The sequence below is a fragment of the Chenopodium quinoa genome, unplaced genomic scaffold, assembly GCF_001683475.1.
Source record: "Chenopodium quinoa cultivar QQ74 unplaced genomic scaffold, ASM168347v1, whole genome shotgun sequence".
NCBI lineage: Eukaryota > Viridiplantae > Streptophyta > Magnoliopsida > Caryophyllales > Amaranthaceae > Chenopodium > Chenopodium quinoa.
Window position 1 is genome coordinate 1,110,797 of NW_018743199.1, and position 19,186 is coordinate 1,129,982.

A 19,186-nucleotide genomic window follows, 5' to 3' on the forward strand; every position below is an offset into this window, starting at 1 on the left:
TTAATCCGAATTGACCCGACCCACTCTTACCAACCTAAATACGACCCGTTTACCTGAATCGACATCTCTATCCCAGCCCAATCCAAATAATGAAATACTACCTCCATTACAGGTTATGTGCAACAATTTAACATAAAACAGAGAAAGAATATGTCTAATCGTTGCACCTAACCTCTAACGAAGGTAATACATTATTTTTATCATTACCCCTTATATTAATTTCACTTTCTTATCCCACCTAATCTCACTCCTACCAAACGCCTCAAAAAGTTATTAGAATTCAGAACTCCAAAATTTCAAAAACAATTTGTGAGTAAAAGACATGGAAGATAACGAAGCCAAGGAAGCTTCAATGAGTTCAATCGATAATTCATCAACGGAGGATAAAGAAGCCATGGAAGCTTCAAAAACCTTAAACCAAGAAGACCTCTTCAAAGCCCTTGAAGTAGTTGAGAGAGATTCCCTCGCCATTGCTGAGAGCTACACCTCTCTCTTCGCTTCTCTCCGATTAGCACTCTCAGAGGTACACCCATTGATCAAAATCATCCCTTTTTTAATTGGGAATTGTTTAATTAATCTGGGTTTTTGTTAATTAACTTCATTTTTCTGGGGTTTTTGGATTTGATGATTAGATTACCAACACTTCTGTTGATCATATCCAATGCTTTAGTGATGCTGCCGGCAAGCTTCAAGAGTCAGGTATATTTTCTACAGTAAATTTTCTGGGACTTTCATTTTAAGATCAATTGTTCATTTTCTTTTTATTGCCAATCATGTGAAGTAATATTGATGTAATTGGTTTTGTGTAATTTGTAAATTCCAATCAATTGTTAGCAACGATTGTGCAAGGTAGATAACAACTCAAACATATTTCTACATAAAGTAAAAGGAGATTTGGGGTTGAAATAACTCACAGATATACAATTGTTATTGATGTTATGGTTTATATATTGGGATATATTTGGTTAGCTCAAATGGCCCATTTGGTATCCGGTAATAATTAATAATTGGAGGTAATAGGAATAAATCTGTACTGTAAAATTGTAAGAACAGTGATGTACAAAGAATCGTGCTCTAACGGTCTAGTTCGTATCTGGGAATAAATTATATCCATTGCCATTTGTGAAGTGGTATGGATTTGAATGCAATTTTATGAAACACAAGTTTTGGAATGAAATGAGTCAATGACATTCCCATGGACATCATATGTTACTTTCCTTTGCCGAATTTCACTACAAGTTCATTCCCATTACTGCCATATAATACTGGCTACCAAACGGGCCATAAGGGCAATGCCTCTCTTTCATCTAGTTTTTTAAATTAATGGTTGAAACTCAGTTTGACTGGCAGAGTCAAGACTGCTAGGTCTTATATTGAACTGGATGCCTTAAGCATTTCAAGTAAGAGTGTAGACAACATTAATCTACCGAAGCAATTATACAACAAACTTTATGTCTTGGAGCTTAGCTTAGTAATGTAAGATTCTCATAGAGACAGATTTGCAAGAATTTTTGAATGGTTTTACACCCTACGAAATCCTGTGAGGCAGAATACTAACCTTTAGAAAGCTAAGATGTTTAAAATATCTCTTTTACATCTCAACTCATTGATCTTGGAGAGATACGTTTTTGGTGGAGAGATACGTTTTTGGTGTGTTTCTCGGATATTCTTTTGGTAAGAAAGCACATAAGGCGTTTAGTATTGAAAATTGCACCACTCAATTTAGTACAATTCTTCCTTTGATTTATCTCTTTCTGTCATTTTATGTCTTTTTTCGTACACCTTCTACTACTTTGCCTTCTCTGATTTAAGAAAATACAATGTTTATTTCTCTTCCATTTGTCTGGTACTTTCAGCTAGAATAAGTGATTCAATGCTAACGCTGATAGCCGTGATTGGTCTGTTAGAAAGACTTAGAACCTTGAAAGAATAAGGGATAAATAGTTTTCGAAGGGTATATCTAAAGAGCCGGCATAGATTGTATCATAATCTTCTATCCGATTGTTTGGGATCTGCTTTAACTTAAGGTTAATAATGTCTTTCTGCACAAAAATCTTTCTGAAGAGGTAAACATGAAAATACCTCCTTATACGGCTATCCCCATTTAATTGCTAGGAATTAGCATGGATAATATGAGCTTTCGAGACACTCACTCTCTTCTCTTAATTCCTCCTAATTAGGTCTATTTATAATAAATCCCTCTTAACAAATCTCTAGCTTATCCCCCAAGTTACTACTAATAGACTATGACTAATATGTCCTTCCCTCAAATATTGATTCCTTGCATTAATCCACTGTATACAAGCTAAATGAGTCTTTACATAAGGATCTATAGCAGGCCTCACCCTATGTTATGCCAAGCTTCCCTTATTCTATCTATAGCATACCCGGTGTCTCAGTTTTTCAGTATTTACTCCTTGTTATACCAAACAGACAATGTTTGTCTGTCGTTGCTGATGTATATGTTTGTTAGATACTTACAGTCTACTAATATGCATAACTCGAATACCTGGGCTCTTTGCATCACACCCTGTGCTTCTGGAATGGTTTAGATTGAAAGGATTGTGCTCTGCTTTGGGTCTTGTTGTCGGTCTGCAAAGAAATTGCCAGAGGCTCACTTTCCTAAGCCTTTTTATTTTGTAGATTTTGAAAACTATATTCCTTACCCATGCAGCCATGCTAGACAAGATTTAACTCAGATTTCTGTTAAGTGTTGTATAGAGGACTACTTTTTTATATATATATTTTTAATTTTTTTCTTTTTTCTTTTTTCCTTCTCCTGACAGAGTTACAGTAACACATATACATATTGAAAGATCATTTCCTCTCCTCTGTCTCGTCTATTTTCTCAACTCTTCCATCCTCTCTGTAGAATCTAGAACCTGCAAATTACAAACCATGTTTTATGATGCTGATTAAACCAGTTAAATTCTGCATCTAAACCTTTGCACACACAGGAATTTTAGGGTCACAATAGCTACATACTACAGCTTGCAATTCTCAGAAGTTCGAAAAGGGCTCACGAGTTTATTGGGTGGCTTGGTGCTGTAGTTTATGGTATTATGTGGTAGAATTGTAGAAAGGAGTATGGTTTAGGAATTAGGAGTTTGTTGTCATTTGTGAGATTGTAGCTTGTGGTAAAAACTGATGCGTGAAGAATACAAAGCTGATGATGTACATTTTGGTCTAGATGAGATAACTTAGACCATATGTTTATATCTCATTTATTTGGGATGCTTTCCTTGGTTATACTTCTGTTCTTTCAAAACACATGAAAGGAAATCACCAAAAGAGGTTTTAAGTTTTAGCCTTCAGTTGTGACTGCATATAGCCCAATTATAACTGTCATTTTCTGCACTTTGCAGCAATTGATGCAGCAACAAGAGGGAATCATTTTATACACTCATGTATCAGGTATGTATCTTATGTCTAGGCTAAAACTCCTGTTTGAAATCCATGTCTGTGCATCTACTGCAATTGCTGATTTCCTTTTTGCAGATATGAGTCTAGTTGTTCTAGAATATTAGTCAATGTCAACTTCCTTTTTTGGGGAGCTCCTGGGGTCCTAGTGTGCTATTATTCGGAGTTTGGGCATGTTCATGTTATGAGTTGAAAATGGGTCTAGATGGTTGTGGCCCTGTGGGAAGGGTGGTTTGTGTTTATCAATTTTATGTTTTTTATTCATAAATATTAATACTTATTTATGCAACTTATTTTATTAAAAAGAGGGAAATGGGTAAACAAAAAAAGGGGGAGGGACTTAAGGGGGTATGGGATATATAGGGGAAAGTGAGATGATTTTTCATCAATAATGATTGTTCTCGCCAACCATATGAACAATTGTGAACAACTAAACAATTATATTAGCAACCCATGCTTGCATCAAAAATGGTAAGTAATGGGTGGGTTTGGTTTTGGAAATCCAATGAAGGATTCATGTCACTTAACAGGACCCCCACAATATCAAGTTGGTGAATAGAATCATCTCTTGAATCTCTTTCCTACAGCTACAACAAATTTTGAAATAGCCATAAAATAGACCTTTTATGGTTGATGTGCCCTTTGACCTTGCTGTCCACACCTTTTCTTTGCTGCTCTTTTTGATTCCTGATGTGCCGTTTGACCTTGCTGAACCTCCCTCCTCACCTCACCACTCCTGAAGATTCGTACTTGATTATAATGTTTGGCCTTACAGCACACATTTTTACAATCCCAATGCGTTGTTTGACCTTGCTGCATTAGGTTATGAATAGAAAACTTGTACAATTTTATTCTAGATGTCACTTTTATATTACGGTAGGCCAGTGACAGCCAGTTTAAAACTTTGTCACATCACATGACATGAGCTACAATGATTGAGAATACTGCTAGGATAGGTGACCTTCTGGGAAGTTCTTGTGTTGGCTCATGTAGCCGACGTCACTTATGTGATTAAGGAGTTCAAGCGAGCACTTTTATGTTACTTTTTCATGACATAGTAACCTGTGATTTCAGTCTGGTAGCTTTCCCGTCTCATTTCTGATTAGGTTTTGGCAAATTTTCAGTTGCTTAGTTCTGCTATAACCTGGTCTACTGAAAAATTAGATTGATCACCGATTTGTGATGTGTTCTTTCTCATGTATGTCTTGCAGGTTAAATGATGAGATGAAAGGCATTGATGATTTAGCAGCTCATTTGTATCCTTGCTGTTGGGGACATTCACTAATATGATCTGTTTTGGCTCATTTCTTGAAAACTGTTACCAAGGGTTGTGCATCTAAGTCACATTATATTTTTCTTTCGCTATGAGGAGGAATGTCTTGTGTTCAGGGAGTATTCACAGTCAAACGCGTTAGCTCCCAACTTTTTCACCTTTTATAAAAAATAAAAAAATAAAATAAAAACCCAATTGAAGTATCTAATTCTCTGAAAACTACTTCTTGTGGGATCCCACCCCCCCCCCTTTTTTCCCTTCTTCTTTGCTTCTTTTTACTTCTTTACATGGTATTATGGCCATATGGCATCCTTAATCACACTACAGAAAAATCCTCAAGAGAAATGTAGATGCTTTGGACTCAGCAGCCAGCCGACTCCTCCGAATCACATGATCTGCCTTTTTCATCATTCTGATGACTCATGCAGGTCACTAAAGCTGGACCATTTTGCTTGACTATTCTGAAACTGTCATATAAACATTGAATTAGGTAATTTGGTGTTGCTGTATAGAGATCGTCAGTCATCACCCTGTCTTTTGAAGTCGAGCAATTACAAATCTACTGTCCTGCTGTTTATGCTTGGGTTGTTGACTTTGTATCTGATTAAGTACATCTAACCTATACTTTTAACTGCCTGTAATTAGATGAATCTATCGATTAATAACTTGAAAATGCTTTATGTTCCTCTATCCTCTGTGAACTGGTCTATTTAGTATTCGAATGTGTTTTATTTTGAGCAAGTATAGTGTGTATTTTTACAAGTACATGTTAACGATGGGACAGTGGTACTGTGGTAGGGGCATACAATCATATGTTGGATGAAACTCATGAAAGGTCAATCGAAAGTAAATTGTGCTGTATAGGGGTAACACATGTGTAATGCAGCAACTCTTACTTAGCTGAAGACAGGAGTTAGGCTTAACATAGTTTTTCTATATATTAGTTTCTGTGCTAAAATTTTGAACTTAAATTATACTGCATGCTCAATATTGGGTTTTTCTTTGTGATTTGTGTGCTTCGCAATTTGGATGTCACTTGGTCAATTTACCTCACCGGCAATCTCGAACGTCGTTCCTAGCCGGATCCTACAAAGTAGACAGATGAAAAACACAATTGCAGCTGCAGCAGTGCATGGATGCTCATAGTAGCATAGCAGTTGGGAGTTGGGACTAATCTGAAAGATTGGAGACAAAGGCTTGATCTATCAAAATGTTGACTACCAATGTTTACAAGAGTTTAAAATATTTAATAAGGTTTGGTCTTTATTTTTGGCCTGTTCTGAGTTCTGACACAAATGCGGGTCTTTTACCCTGCCCACTGATTCCCATCATTTGTATTCACACTATTTCATGTTTGTGTTTCCCATAATAGCTAGTCAGTCATATCCTACAAGCTTACACGAGTTGCGCTACAATTGAAAAATGGTTTGCCATGCAAACTAATACTATTGAAAAAAATATTACCATGCAGAATCCAATCCAAAAAGGATTATTGATAACTTTTTAGGTCAACCCAACAGTTTTATTAATTATGGTTTTTTTTTTCTCCAAATTCTAATGTACATGTATTACTAGTATACATAGTATTTGTTAAAGTTTATAGTAAGTGTACAGTATTCAATCACTATAGTATGCTAATTGGTGACCAAAAAGGCAAAAACACAACACTTAGGCAGGTTCTCTTCAAATTATTTTCAGTACAGTTCAACTCAAATCAGTTCAGTTCAAATCTTAATTTCCTTCTCTCATGTAACATTCAGTTCAGTTCAACTCAGTTTCAATAAGTTCAGCTCCAATAAGTTAAGTTCAGTCAGTCAATCCGAACATGCCCTTAATCGTGTAGTTATATTAATATCAAACTTTGATAATTAACAATATGATAGTACATATGTACAAGAACAAGATGAAATGTCAAAGTGTTGAATTGTTGATGATACTCCTGTTATTTCGTTCAATTTTTTAAGACATTGTGTAGGTTGGCACTGCACGTAACATATATCCACCATAACATACACATGTCTCTTCACGTGCATGCATGCTATTGTGTGACTTTGTGAAAGCATCTATCTCTTTAGTGTTCTTGATTGAATGCACCATATACAATGGTTTTAAGCACACCATACATACCACCATAATTAACTCACAAACGACCACCAAAATCGGTATCGTAACCATCCATCCATGATGTTGGTGGCAGGCAACACCGAACCTCATTAACTTATCTAAGCCTCCTTTTACATGAACAATCAACTTCACCTCAAAACGATGCTAATTAGATGGACATCCCTCGCATACAATTCCCTTTCACTAGCAACCTATTATATCAATAAATGTGATCCATCACATCATCAAACTTAGCTTTTATAACAAAACAAAAAAGAAAACAAATAAATGGATGTACGTTAAAATTTCCCATTCCCATGCATTTGGAATCAAAGTTTTAACGATTTACAAGAAGATGAGATGATGTGTGAATCCCATAAAATTCCGTTATTTGCGTGCCCGGCCATATCACATGAACATGTTTGTCATAAACCAAACAACAGTCAACAACTAACTTTTATTGTCTATCGTAGAATATCGTTGCTATGCAACCCTAGCTAGATGTTGCCTACTTCAGGGCTTTTATTACCTAGGACTTATTCCTAGCAACAATTCTTAGATATCTACATCAACTGTTAGTCATCATTCTATCACGCTAAAATTGTCTCATTTTACTCTTTTATAAGAATCTTCAAAATAATGCTGCATTAAGAAAATTTAGTGGTCTGGGTGGAGAATATGTAATATTCTCGGTTGAAGTAATGATTACATATCTCTTCTCGTTAGAATTAATTAAGGTAATTATATTAAGAATAATGAAAAAAAACATTTGTAACTTAATTTATAAAATAGTAATATGAAATAGGAAAGTGTAGGTATTGAAGTATTTTTACTTCATCAACCGTTATAACCGTTTTAGGGACAAACCACATTTGGTCCTTAGTTAAAATCAGTTTGACTAATTGACTGACACTTGACCTAGGTAATGAACAAACAAGTAGAGCACCCAATACAATCTTGTCTATTCCATTACTTTAATTTATTTGCGCCTGAGATTCCAGATTCCAGTCTTCCTCACCTTTCCACGTTCTATGTTCCTAGATCCATCGTTTTGCCTTTACATATGATCGATCCTCTCCATTTATTTGTTTACATAAGTGGTTCTCATTCATTCTCAATCTAGTCCAACTGCAATTTATAGTAGAATTGGTGATTCTACACCAGTGGTATATATGTACTGCACATATACAAGAGTTTGTCTCATTAACTGAATTGAGCTGAATTGAACAAAAGTTATTAGAGCTGAATTGAACTGAATTTATTAAAGCTTAACTGAACTGAACGAATTTATTAGAGCTGAAGTGAACTGAACTGAACTGAACTTGTTTCGGGTGAAAACAATGGGACCTTGCCGAAGGTCCGCTGAAACGGAGAAGGTTGGATTCGGTCCAAGTTATGTTGGGCCGAAGGTTTCCTGCACAGTAAACACACGTAAACTAGCCTCGGGGGTGTTGCCGAGGAAGACCCCTCCGATACTAAAGTCAATACAATGTGTAAGAAGAGGACACTATGCAAGAGAGTTTGTTGCTTGAGGCTTTGATGGTATATCTCAGAATATATCAATGAACATAATAAATGTATCAATATTGATGGCTTTTATACCTCATCATACATGGAGAGGTTGGGCCTTAGCCCAATTGGCTTGCTTTGTGGGCTGACCTTTGACTTTAGCACAATTGGAGAGTTGAACCTTGACCTTGGGCTTTTAATTGGATCATTTAATGCCTAGGCCCAATTGGACTAAATTGGACCCAAACAACTTGCCCCCCAGACCCGATTTGGAAGGATGACGGGTCGGGTTTGATTTAATTCAGAAAAGGAGGGAAGTAAATGATTTAATTAATCCAAAAATTTGAATTTAAACCGTAATTAATGAGATAACAACGGTTAAGGCGGATGATTGTGGAAGTTGGACGGATAATGGGCAGTTTAATCACAAGATCATGTGTTTAACGGTTACTTAGTGGAGTATTTAAGAGAAATTAAAACGCAGACTCCTCGTATCCCATTCCTGGAGATATAAACAGAGGCGCGTCATCTCTCCTCACTTATTCACCAACACAAACCCAGAATTCTCGAGAGAGAAACCAAGAACCCGCATCAAAACTTCGCAAATTCCCCGAGCATTAAGCTTAGAAACTGAGACTTGCCACTATGAACTCGTAAATCGGCAACTTTCGCTTCCGATTAAGGTAAATTCCTTTGATTTCAGTTTATTTTTCTTCGAATTCGAACTCCTTCCCCTTTTCTTTCGACTTTTTTCTTCGAAATAATCAATGGCAAGAGGAGTTAGAGGTAGAGCCCGTGCTCCAAGAAGAGCAAGGCCGATTCCCGATCCTAGGAACAGGATTGGGACCTGGAATGGACAAAGGCCAGAGTCTGACCCTGCTAAAGGGATTAGGGCGACTCCCCTTTCCTCGGCTCCTCCTCAGAGAACGGAGGAGCCGAGCGCTTCTGGACGGGATGATGAAGTTCCCGCTGTCCTTTGGGATATCCTCCCCGGGTTTTCAGAATGGGAGAATGCCGAAGTTGCTTCGGCCATGATAAAGAACCGCCCCTACTCATGGTGGGTGGAGAATGCCGATCAATATCGATTTGCCGAGCAAATTGAGTTGCATTACGGCATTTTTGAAGCTGATGGGTATTGGTGCCGAATGCCCTCGGCATCCGATAGAATCCATCGTCCACCCCCGGGGTATGTGGGGGTGTACACAAGACAACTTCAGTACGGGCTGAGGTTCCCTTTGGACGTATTCGTCCGAGACTTGCTGATCCATTACAACATCTCTCTATGTCAGTTAACTCCCACCAGCATCCGAAGGGTGATGACATACTTATGGGTCTGCAAGTTCTTCAAGTATGTGCCGAACCTGCACTGCTTCAAAAAGCTCCATCGGCTAGTGCCAAATATTCAAAGTGGGCACGGAAGCCATGGTTCTGGGTGGTACCGGATTGAGTCCCGGCCCCAATACCTAACTATGTGGCCAAACGACTCTTCAGACAAGGACTGGAGAGGTCAATGGATTTGGGTTAGGGCACCCACAGATCCGGGCCACCCTTGCGTCTTCAGCGCTCCCCGGTACCTCGCTGAGCCTGATCCCGAAATGGGAAGTCTAGGTCCCCCCGCAGATAACGGGGTGGATCCGAACCTTGATCAGCAACATATCTTCGGCAAGCTGCCGAACCGGGGGGGCAGTGGCCGAATGCAGCATATCCCGGAGACTTGGCTCCCCGATACGCATTACGTTTTCCAAGAGAACATGCTAGCAGCTGTTGGCCTCAGCCGAAAGTTTAAGGATGGTAAGCTTCTTCGGCTGGGGCCGAGGCTTTTTAATTATCTCTTTTTCTTCTCTCGCTTCGCTTTTTTATGCTGTGCCAACCTATCTGAACTGACCTTTCCCCTTTCCTTTTTCAGAGCGGGACGAGACCAACGTTGGCATTAACTACGCTCGTCTTGGTGTCAACCGAGAACGAGTTGTAACTGAACGGGCCCCGTCTATCACTGAGCCGAGGCATAGGGAAGTTCATCTAGACTCTTCCCACTTCCAAATTGAGGCTGTTGCTCTGTATCAGAGGCAGAAGCCTTGGTGGAAGAAGAGAGACCCCTGGTTTCAGCTGCTGGACGAAGAAGCTGAAGCTGTTCGTACAGCCGAAGAGGTTGCACGGGTTCTCGAAGCTTGCGAAGGAGGAGAAGGGTCCTCCAGAGCTGCTGAAGCAGAAGCTGCAGCTAGGGCAGCTGAAGAAGACGAGGCTTTGCTGAAGACCTCGGTGAGCTTTCAGACTTAACTTTGTCTTTCTTTTTTCTTTTTTTTTTTTTTTACTCACATTCTTCCTCCCCCCTGTCTGTTACAGTCTGAAGAGAGTAACAGACATAGAGAAGGGAAAGCTCCTGTTCGTCCCGAAGACCAAATACAAGGAGAGTCTTCAGACTCAGATATGGACGAGCAGCCCCTTCAGAAAAGGCGCCGAAGGATGGCCATCATCGGCCCTCATGACTTTCAGCGGAGGCCGATAACCATCGGCGTTGCAATAAGGGAACCCGAGGAAGGCAATGGATCGCCGAGGGTTCCCCGGCCACCACCCCAATCACCTCAAAAGACCCCTCCGCCACCTCCTGAGATGGAGGTGGATCAGAGAACTCCCGAATCTAAGGGAGGGGTCCAAGAAGAAATTAAGGAGAGTGCTGCTGAGCACGAAAACAAGGATGCCGTGATGTCCAGTGCTGAGGGCTTCACGACAGACATCGCAAGAGAGGTTGAGGCTTTCGTCCTCACCCCTGAAGAAGAGGAGGTCATAGTAATTGACTCCTCTGAGAAGGATGATGCTGAGCCATCCAAAGCTAATCAAGCTCCATCGTCATCCTTCCCTTCCTTCCAGACTCTGCAATCTGGAGAAATGGGTTTCTCGGCCCCCCGAATTCCAATCCCAGACCACATCTGGGACCTCATATGGGGTCAGAACCGAGAAGGAGCTGCAGCCTACTTCGGCGATTTTGCTGGCATGTCCGAAGTAGATAGGGCAAGGATCTGGTCGCTGAAGGCCACTGCTGGGATGGGCAAATCCAGCAGATCAGTTCCTGACCCAGCCAGGTCTAACCAACTGCTGATGATGCAGGTAATATTCCTTGTCTTCATTTCCTCTGAAATACAGCTCTATTTTTATTATTATAAATATATTTTTTTATTTATTATTTTTTTTTGTCTTCCTGTTTTCAGTTCGTCCACAATCAGACTCTCACTGTAGAGCTGATAGATACCCTACAAGATAGGGTAGACGCTGATGTGCACGACAAGAAGGTAGCTGAAGAGGAATTAAAGCTTGCTAAGCTGAAGCAAGCAGCAGCTGAAGAGAAGCAGCAGAAGGGTGAGGAATACGAGAAAAGAGCTGCTGAAGCCCTCAAAACCTTCTGCGACGCTATGGAGAAGGAAGTTTTTCCCCCACTGATGGAAGGGGAAAAATTCCTCCAGGAGCATATGGGAGTGGACGTCTCCAAATTCAAGGCTGCTGTTGAGAGCCGTATTCAGGAAGGAGCTGCTGCACAAGCTGAAGTGCAGCAACGTCTAGAAGCTCTTGAAGCCAGCCGAATGGCTGCTGAAGAGCTGCTCCAGGCCAGAGATGTCCAACTCTCAGAGGCTGCTGCTGCTGCCGAAGCTCAGAGAGCTAAACTCCATGAGGCCGAGGATCAACTGATGACCAAAAAACTTGAAGTGGCCCAGGCTTAGACAAAGGCTTCCCAAGTTCAGCAGGAGCTGAATGAGCTGAAAGGTTCCTCCTCCAAGCTCGCTGATGAGCTGAAGAAATCCAAGGAAGACTTGGAGGAGACCCAGAAGAAGCTGGCTGATGCTGAGGCTCTACTCAAAGTCCGTGTCTATACCCAAGAGGAATATGAGATGGGTTTCAGAAACGGGTTCAGAGTATGCCAAAGAGTCTGCCTTCATGCTGAACCGAAGCTGGACTGGTCTAAATGTGCTGAATGGGTCCAGAATCCCGAAGACCCTCATATGAAGTATGCAACTCTAGTCGAAGCTGAAATTCTTAAGGTTGAGGAAGCCGAAGAGGAAGCTGAGAGAATGGAGTTGGAGGCTGAACAGAGGGAAAGGGAGGCTCGGCAGAGTGCAAAGCCTGCTTCTTCTGCTGCTGGGGCTGAGGCCACCATGGGGCTCAACGCTGATCAGTCTGATCCTCAGGCTGAAGCATAGGAACTCGGGCAGTCGTCTTCAGAATCTTGCGGTTCATCATGCGCTTAACTTTAGACTTGCCGCTTTCTGAATTTTTTGCCTTGTTTTTTGCTTCAGCTTGCCTTAACGTACAACAGTTTATTTTTTTGCTTATGTACGTATTTCGGCAGCTGTTATTTTCCGCTTGTGGGCGGCTGCCGATACAGTTTAATTGAACTTGTAGCTCAATTTCTGAGCATGAATTATTAATCTGATGCTCTTTTCTTCAGTTGCTTTGTTTTTGAATGCTTTACTGTTTTTGTTTCTTCAATTCTGCCGAACATACTTGCACTGATAGTGCCTCTTGCCCCCCCCCCCAGAAATTGAAGTATGACTTCAGCTGAATAAGCAATTTCTTCATTTCTTCAAAATGGGTATCCGAAACACAGGGCCAACTGAAGGCAATGCTTCTGGGATACAAGTCTTACTGAAGATTGACTTCATCTGAAAGTTGGATATCCGAAACACAGGGCCAACTGAAGGCAATGCTTCGGATATTAGCTTTCTGGGATACAAGGCTCAGTTAAGGCAATATCCCAGAATTGTCCATGGACTCATGTCTTTGGAGAACAAGTCTTACTGAAGTTTGACTTCAGCTGAAAGACCAGTGTTCTTTAAAAAGACGAGTTTTGTCAGCGATCTGAAACCCAGTTTCCCGAAGGCGAAGGTTTCAGACGAGGCTGATTTAAAAATTTTCAACTGTTGCTGTTATCCTTGATTTTCTGTCTATCTTTGAAAAATGGATACCCGAAACACAGGGCCAACTTAAGGCAATGTTTCGGATAATGGCTCTCTGGGATACAAGGCTCAGTTAAGGCAATATCCCAGAATTGTCCATGGACTCATGTCTTTGGAGAACAAGTCTTACTGAAGTTTGACTTCAGCTGAAAGACCAGTGTTCTTTAAAAAGACGAGTTTTGTCAGCAATCTGAAACCCAGTTTCCCGAAGGCGAAGGTTTCAGACGAGGCTGATTTAAAAATTTTCAACTGTTGCTGTTATCCTTGATTTTCTGTCTATCTTTGAAAAATGGATACCCGAAACACAGGACCAACTTAAGGCAATGTTTCGGATAATGGCTCTCTGGGATACAAGGCTCAGTTAAGGCAATATCCCATAATTGTCCATGGACTCATGTCTTTGGAGAACAAGTCTTACTGAAGTTTGACTTCAGCTGAAAGACCAGTGTTCTTTAAAAAGACGGATTTTGTCAGCAATCTGAAACCCAGTTACCCGAAGGCGAAGGTTTCAGACGAGGCTGAATAAAAAACCCTTAAAGAGTAGATAGAACAAAGAAAATTTTGAAAGGATAAAAAGTAAACATTTATATAAATGGCGGCTCCAAGGCCTTTTATTAGTTCAAAATGTACTTACAAAGATTGTTCTGCCCCGAAGGGTTTACACATGGTATTTTTTCAGTACATCAGCGTTCCAGTGATTTTTCAACTCAGTTCCATCCAACTGCCGAAGTCGGTATGTCCCTGGCTGAATCTCATCATAGATTTCATAAGGTCCTTCCCATGCAGCTGAGAGTTTCCCATGGATTCGGCCTTTCTGAACTGCAGCAGCATTCCGAAGGACAAGGTCTCCAATTTTGAGAGGCCTTGCATGGACCCTTCGGTTATAAAATTTGATGATTCTCTGCCTATAGGCGGCCATTCTGTCTGGGGCTGAGTCTCTTACTTCGTCGAGGAAATCGAGAGATTCCATCATCAGTCGCTCATTCTCAGCCGAGAAGTGGTGCACTCGAAGGCTCTCAGAGCCAATTTCCACTGGAAGGACTGCTTCGGCACCATATACTAGTTCAAAAGATGAGTGGCCCGTTGCCTCTTTTTCAGTTGTCCGAAGGGACCAAAGGGTTCCAGGGAGCTCCTCCAGCCACTTGGACTTTTGATCTTCCACCCTCTTCTTGAGGGCATTTAGGATCTGTTTATTTGCAGCTTCGGCTTGTCCGTTACTTTGCGGGTGGCATACCGCTGAATATGCCAGTTTGATGCCGAACTGATCTCTATACCGCTTCAGCGGCAAGTTATCGAATTGCCTCCCATGATCGAAGACAAATACTCTCGGGATGCCAAATCGAGTAATGATATTCTGCCAGATAAATTTTCTGACAGTTTGCTCTGTAATGTTCGAGGCTGCTTCGGCCTTGATCCATTTACTGAAGTAGTCGACACCAACTATCAGCCATTTTTTCTGGTACACAGCCTCTGGAAATGGTCCCAGTATATCCAGTCCCCATTGGGCAAACGGGAGTGGATTAAGGATCGGCTGAAGATCCCTTGCTGGCTGATGGATAACTGGAGCGTATTTTTGACATTTTTCGCATTTTCGAACCAGCTCCTTAGCATCTGCGATCATGGTGGGCCAGTAATATCCAGCCCTCAATGCATTGTGGGCTAAGGTTCTTCCCCCAAGGTGGTTCCCACAGATGCCGAGGTGAATCTCCCGTAGAATATAATCTGCATCTGTTGGTCCCACGCATTTCAGCAATGGGGCTGAGAAGGACTTTTTCAGAAGTTCCCCCCTGAAGACAATGAACCTAGAGCTGGTTCTCTTCATCTTGGAGGCCAAAGCTTTATCTTCAGGAGTTTCTCCCCGAAGCTTGAAAGCTAGGATGGGGTCCATCCAACTAGGCTCCGGGTCAGCGCAGCACACTTCAGGTGCTTCGTCGACACTTCTCTCTCGACGCACTTCTACATATACAGATCTGTTCAGCTCGGTAAGAGATGAACTAGCAAGTTTGGAGAGTGCATCGGCTTGAGTATTCTGACCCCTTGGGATCAGCTGAACCTCAAAAGTTTTCAGCTCTGCAATGACTGATTGGATCTTGGCAAGATAAGCTATCATGGAGGGCTCTTTGGCCTCGTAGCTGCCACTGATCTGATATGCAACTAGTTGAGAGTCTGTTTTTAAGCAGACATGATCGGCTTCCAGGGAGATGCACAATTCTAGGCCGGCGATTGCTGCCTCATACTCGGCTTCATTGTTCGAGGCCTTAAAAGAAAACTTTAGTGCATACTCAAAGGATTTGCCTTCGGGAGAAGTTATCACTACTCCTGCCCCTGAACCGTTTTCGGTGGAAGATCCATCCGTAAACACGGTCCAAACTTTCTTTTCACTGTCTAGCGCTTCTTGGTATGAGCATTCGGCCAGGAAATCCGCTAGAGCTTGAGCCTTAATGGCAACCCTCGGACGGTAGCTGATGCTGAATTCGGTGAGCTCAAAAGCCCACTTGGCTAGCCTACCAGATTTTTCAACCTTGCCGAGAACTTTTTCCAACGGCTGATCAGTTAAGACCACTATCTGATGGCAATCAAAATAGGGCCTCAGCTTCCGAGCAGCTACTACTACTGCGAAAGCAACTTTCTCGAGTAGTGGATAGCGAGTCTCGGCATCCGTCAGTGTATGACTGACGAAGTAGATCGGTTGCTGACTTTTACTCTCTTCCTTCAGCAATACTGCGCTGATGGTGGCAGGGCTAACGGCCACATATAGGTATAAAGTTTCTCCTTCAGCTGGGCTAGCCAGCGTTGGGAGTTCAGCCAGATGCTCCCGAAGCTGTTTAAAGGCGTCTTTTTGCTCTTCCTCCCAAACGAGCTCTTTTGTTTTCGGGAGTTTCAGGGCTTTGAAGAAAGGTAACCCCTTATCCGAAGCTCTGGAAATGAACCTCGAGAGGGCTGCCACTCTTCCGGTGAGCCGCTGAACATCCCGCTTCGTTTTCGGCTCAGGAAGGTCGAGTGCCGCTTTGACTTTAGAGGGATTGGCATCAATCCCCCTTTTGCTGACCATGAACCCAAGGAATTTCCCTGACTTCACGCCGAAGACACACTTCTTCGGATTCAGCTTCATTTGATGCTTTCTCAAGGTGGCGAAAGTTTCAGCCAGGTCCTTTACATGGTCCTCTAGTTTTTTGCTTTTGACGATCGAATCGTCAACATAGACTTCCATGTTTCGGCCCTTTTGATCGGCGAAAACTTGATCCACCAGCCTTTGATAGGTTGCCCCCGCATTTTTCAATCCGAAGGGCATCATTTTGTAATTGTACACCCCAGCGTTCGTGACGAATGCTGTCTTTGCTCGATCGTCGGGGTGCATAAAGATCTGATGATACCCCGAGAATGCGTCCATGAAACTAAGCAAGGCATGGCCACTTGTCGAATCGACTAGCTGATCGATCCTCGGCAAGGGATAGAAATCCTTTGGACAAGCCTTATTTAGGTCCGTGAAGTCAACGCACATCCTCCATGTACCATTGGGCTTCTGAACCATCACCACATTTGCCAGCCATTCTGGATATTGGCAAGGTTCGATGAATCCTGCCTCCAATAATTTTTTGACCTCGGCTGCGATGTCTCGGTTCTTATTGGCGGAGTAATTCTGCTTCTTTTGCTTAACTGGTCGACACGTCGGGTCAACATTAAGCTTATGGGAGATGAGGTCTGAACTTATCCCGGGCATATCAGCTGCCGAGAAAGCAAACACATCTCTGTTGTCCCGAAGGAGATGAATAAGTTCACAACGGGTGTTCGGATCAAGGTCCATCCCGATTGTTACACATTTCTCAACGTCTCCTTCGGCCAACTCAACTGTTTCAGTCTGTTGGTCCATGTCCATTGCTGATGGACTGGACTCTTCAGAATCTGGCCTGCTGCCAATGTCAGCAGGTGTCCCAGTCTTTTTGTTCTTCGGCTGGCTCTCTGAGTCTTGCGGCTCAGCTGAAGAGCTAGCCTTTTCCCTTTCGGGCCCTTTTTCTCTGGGCACAGATCCTTGGGCCGAAGCACTGAGGCCTTTTGGCTTTTTTGTGCTTGGCTCTCTTTCTTTTTCTTTCTCCTCCTCATCCTTGTCGTCATCTGGGCGACTACTGGATGACTTGAGGTAGTTGCACCTTCGGGCGTCCTTTTGGTTGCCCTGTATCCTTTCGGGGAAGCCGGCGTCTGAGACGTAAATCATCAGCTGATGATAAGTTGAGACGACCCCTTGGATCTCGTGAATTATGGGTCTCCCCAAAATCACGTTGTACACTGAAGGAGCGTCGATGACCAAAAATTCAATCATGACGTTCCGGGCTGCCTCATCGCAACCGATGGTGACAGGAAGTGTCACCTTCCCATCTGGATAAGTTGAAGCCCTATTGAACCCGGATACCGGGTAGGGTACCGGCGTAAGGTGCTTGGGCTTCAGCTTAATTTGATTGTAGGCCTTTCGGAACAGAATGTTTGCTCCACTGCCACCGTCAACAAGGACCTTACTGATGTCGTGGTTGGCCACCGTGGCGATGATCACCAACGGATCCTCGTGAGGGAACGTAATCCCCCGGCAGTCGGCGACTGTGAACGTCATGTTCGGCACCGGCGACTGGGGAGATTGAATGTCAGCGTTGTTCACCTGGTGAGTCAAAGCTCTAAGGTGTCGCTTGTGCTCCCTCCGAGAGTATATTCCTCCTGAGATAACATTGATCGGAGGGAATTTCCCCTCCGGCTTTTTACTGTTTTTCCGGGGGAAGTCGAGGTCTTGCCGAGGGTCCTTTGCTGACCTGTCGGATTCTTTTTTCTCGCGGTGATCCGCGATGTATTTTTTCAAGTATCCCTTCCGGACCATGTCCTCTATCTGGTCCTTCAGTTGGATACACTCCTCAGTGTTGTGTCCCGAAGACTCGTGGAACTCGCACCACTGATTTTTATTTTTTCGCTGATACCACTCTGGGAGTGGTCTCGGCTTTCGGTAACTCTGCTCCTCCTTCGTCACGCTGTAAATTTTGGCGCGTGGAAGAGAGAGCGGAGTGTAGGACTCGTATCTGCCTGTGTATGAGGCAGATCATTCCTTCTTTGGGTCGCTGGCCAAAGATTGCTCCGGGGCCTTTGACTTTCCCTTTGCCTTATGGCCTTGGCCTTCAGACAAGGGTATTTGTCTCTGTTTCCCTCCCCCGAATTGAGGTTGGGTTTTCGCTTTGTTCCATTCTTCGGCTCGGATGAACTTATCCGAAGCATTAAGAGCTTCCTCCAAGGTCTGCGGGGTATGCATGACCATGAAGTCTAGGAACTTTCCGGGCTGAAGGCCATTCTGCATTGCGAAAACGGCTAGCCCCTGGTCCAGCTGGGAGACGCTTGATGACTCGTTACTGAAACGGGTCAGGTAGTCTCGGAGGCTTTCGGTTTCCCCCTGTTGCAGACTCATGAGCTCTGCGGTAGTCTTCTCTCGGCGGTTTGCCGTGGAAAACTTGCTCCTGAACTTGGAGGACAGATCATCCCACCCTGTTATGGAGCCTTGCCTTACTCCCTTGGAGATCCACGCTTGCGCGACCCCCTTGAGAGTGGTTGGGAAATATTTGCACCAAGTCGCCTCGGATCTGGGGCAAAGATGCATATGAGTCTCATACGAGGCCACGTGATCCTTCGGATCCGTGGTCCCGTCATATGTGATGTGCGACGGTATTTTAACCGTGGGTACGCGCTCTTCCAGTATCCATTGCTCGAATGGTGAACTGGCGGGTAGCATAACGGCCTTGCCCTTGTTCCTGGCCGAAGGGACCGCGCTCCGCCCTCTTAGAGAGGTAGGAGTGGTTTTCGTCCCTGGCTGGGAAGTCTGGGCCTCGCCTGCAGGGAACGAGAGGCGACTGCGCACGCTCGGTTCCTTGCCGCCGAGTCGGTCAAGGACGCTTCTGCGAACAGTCTC

At 43.1% G+C, this 19,186-nt stretch overlaps 1 protein-coding gene across 1 annotated transcript; it reads left to right on the forward strand.

The window, feature by feature from the left end:
• The first annotated feature begins 243 nt into the window (after positions 1 to 243).
• Positions 244 to 5,379, forward strand: LOC110733357. The gene is made up of 5 exons (XM_021913389.1): positions 244 to 523; positions 633 to 699; positions 3,366 to 3,414; positions 4,632 to 4,676; positions 5,021 to 5,379. The coding sequence occupies exons 1-5, from the start codon at positions 323 to 325 to the stop codon at positions 5,085 to 5,087; spliced, it is 429 nt and encodes a 142-aa protein (XP_021769081.1). The 5' UTR covers positions 244 to 322; the 3' UTR covers positions 5,088 to 5,379.
• The last annotated feature ends 13,807 nt before the right edge of the window (positions 5,380 to 19,186 follow it).

What these genes read in the sequence shown, in the direction of transcription:
- LOC110733357 (XM_021913389.1), top strand. Translation starts at nt 323, where the DNA reads ATGGAAGATAACGAAGCCAAGGAAGCTTCAATGAGTTCAATCGATAAT. An exon ending in TCCGATTAGCACTCTCAGAG is followed by an intron (nt 524 to 632) that starts GTACACCCATTG and finishes TTTGATGATTAG; the next exon opens with ATTACCAACACTTCTGTTGA. An exon ending in GATGATTTAGCAGCTCATTT is followed by an intron (nt 4,677 to 5,020) that starts GTATCCTTGCTG and finishes ATCACACTACAG; the next exon opens with AAAAATCCTCAAGAGAAATG.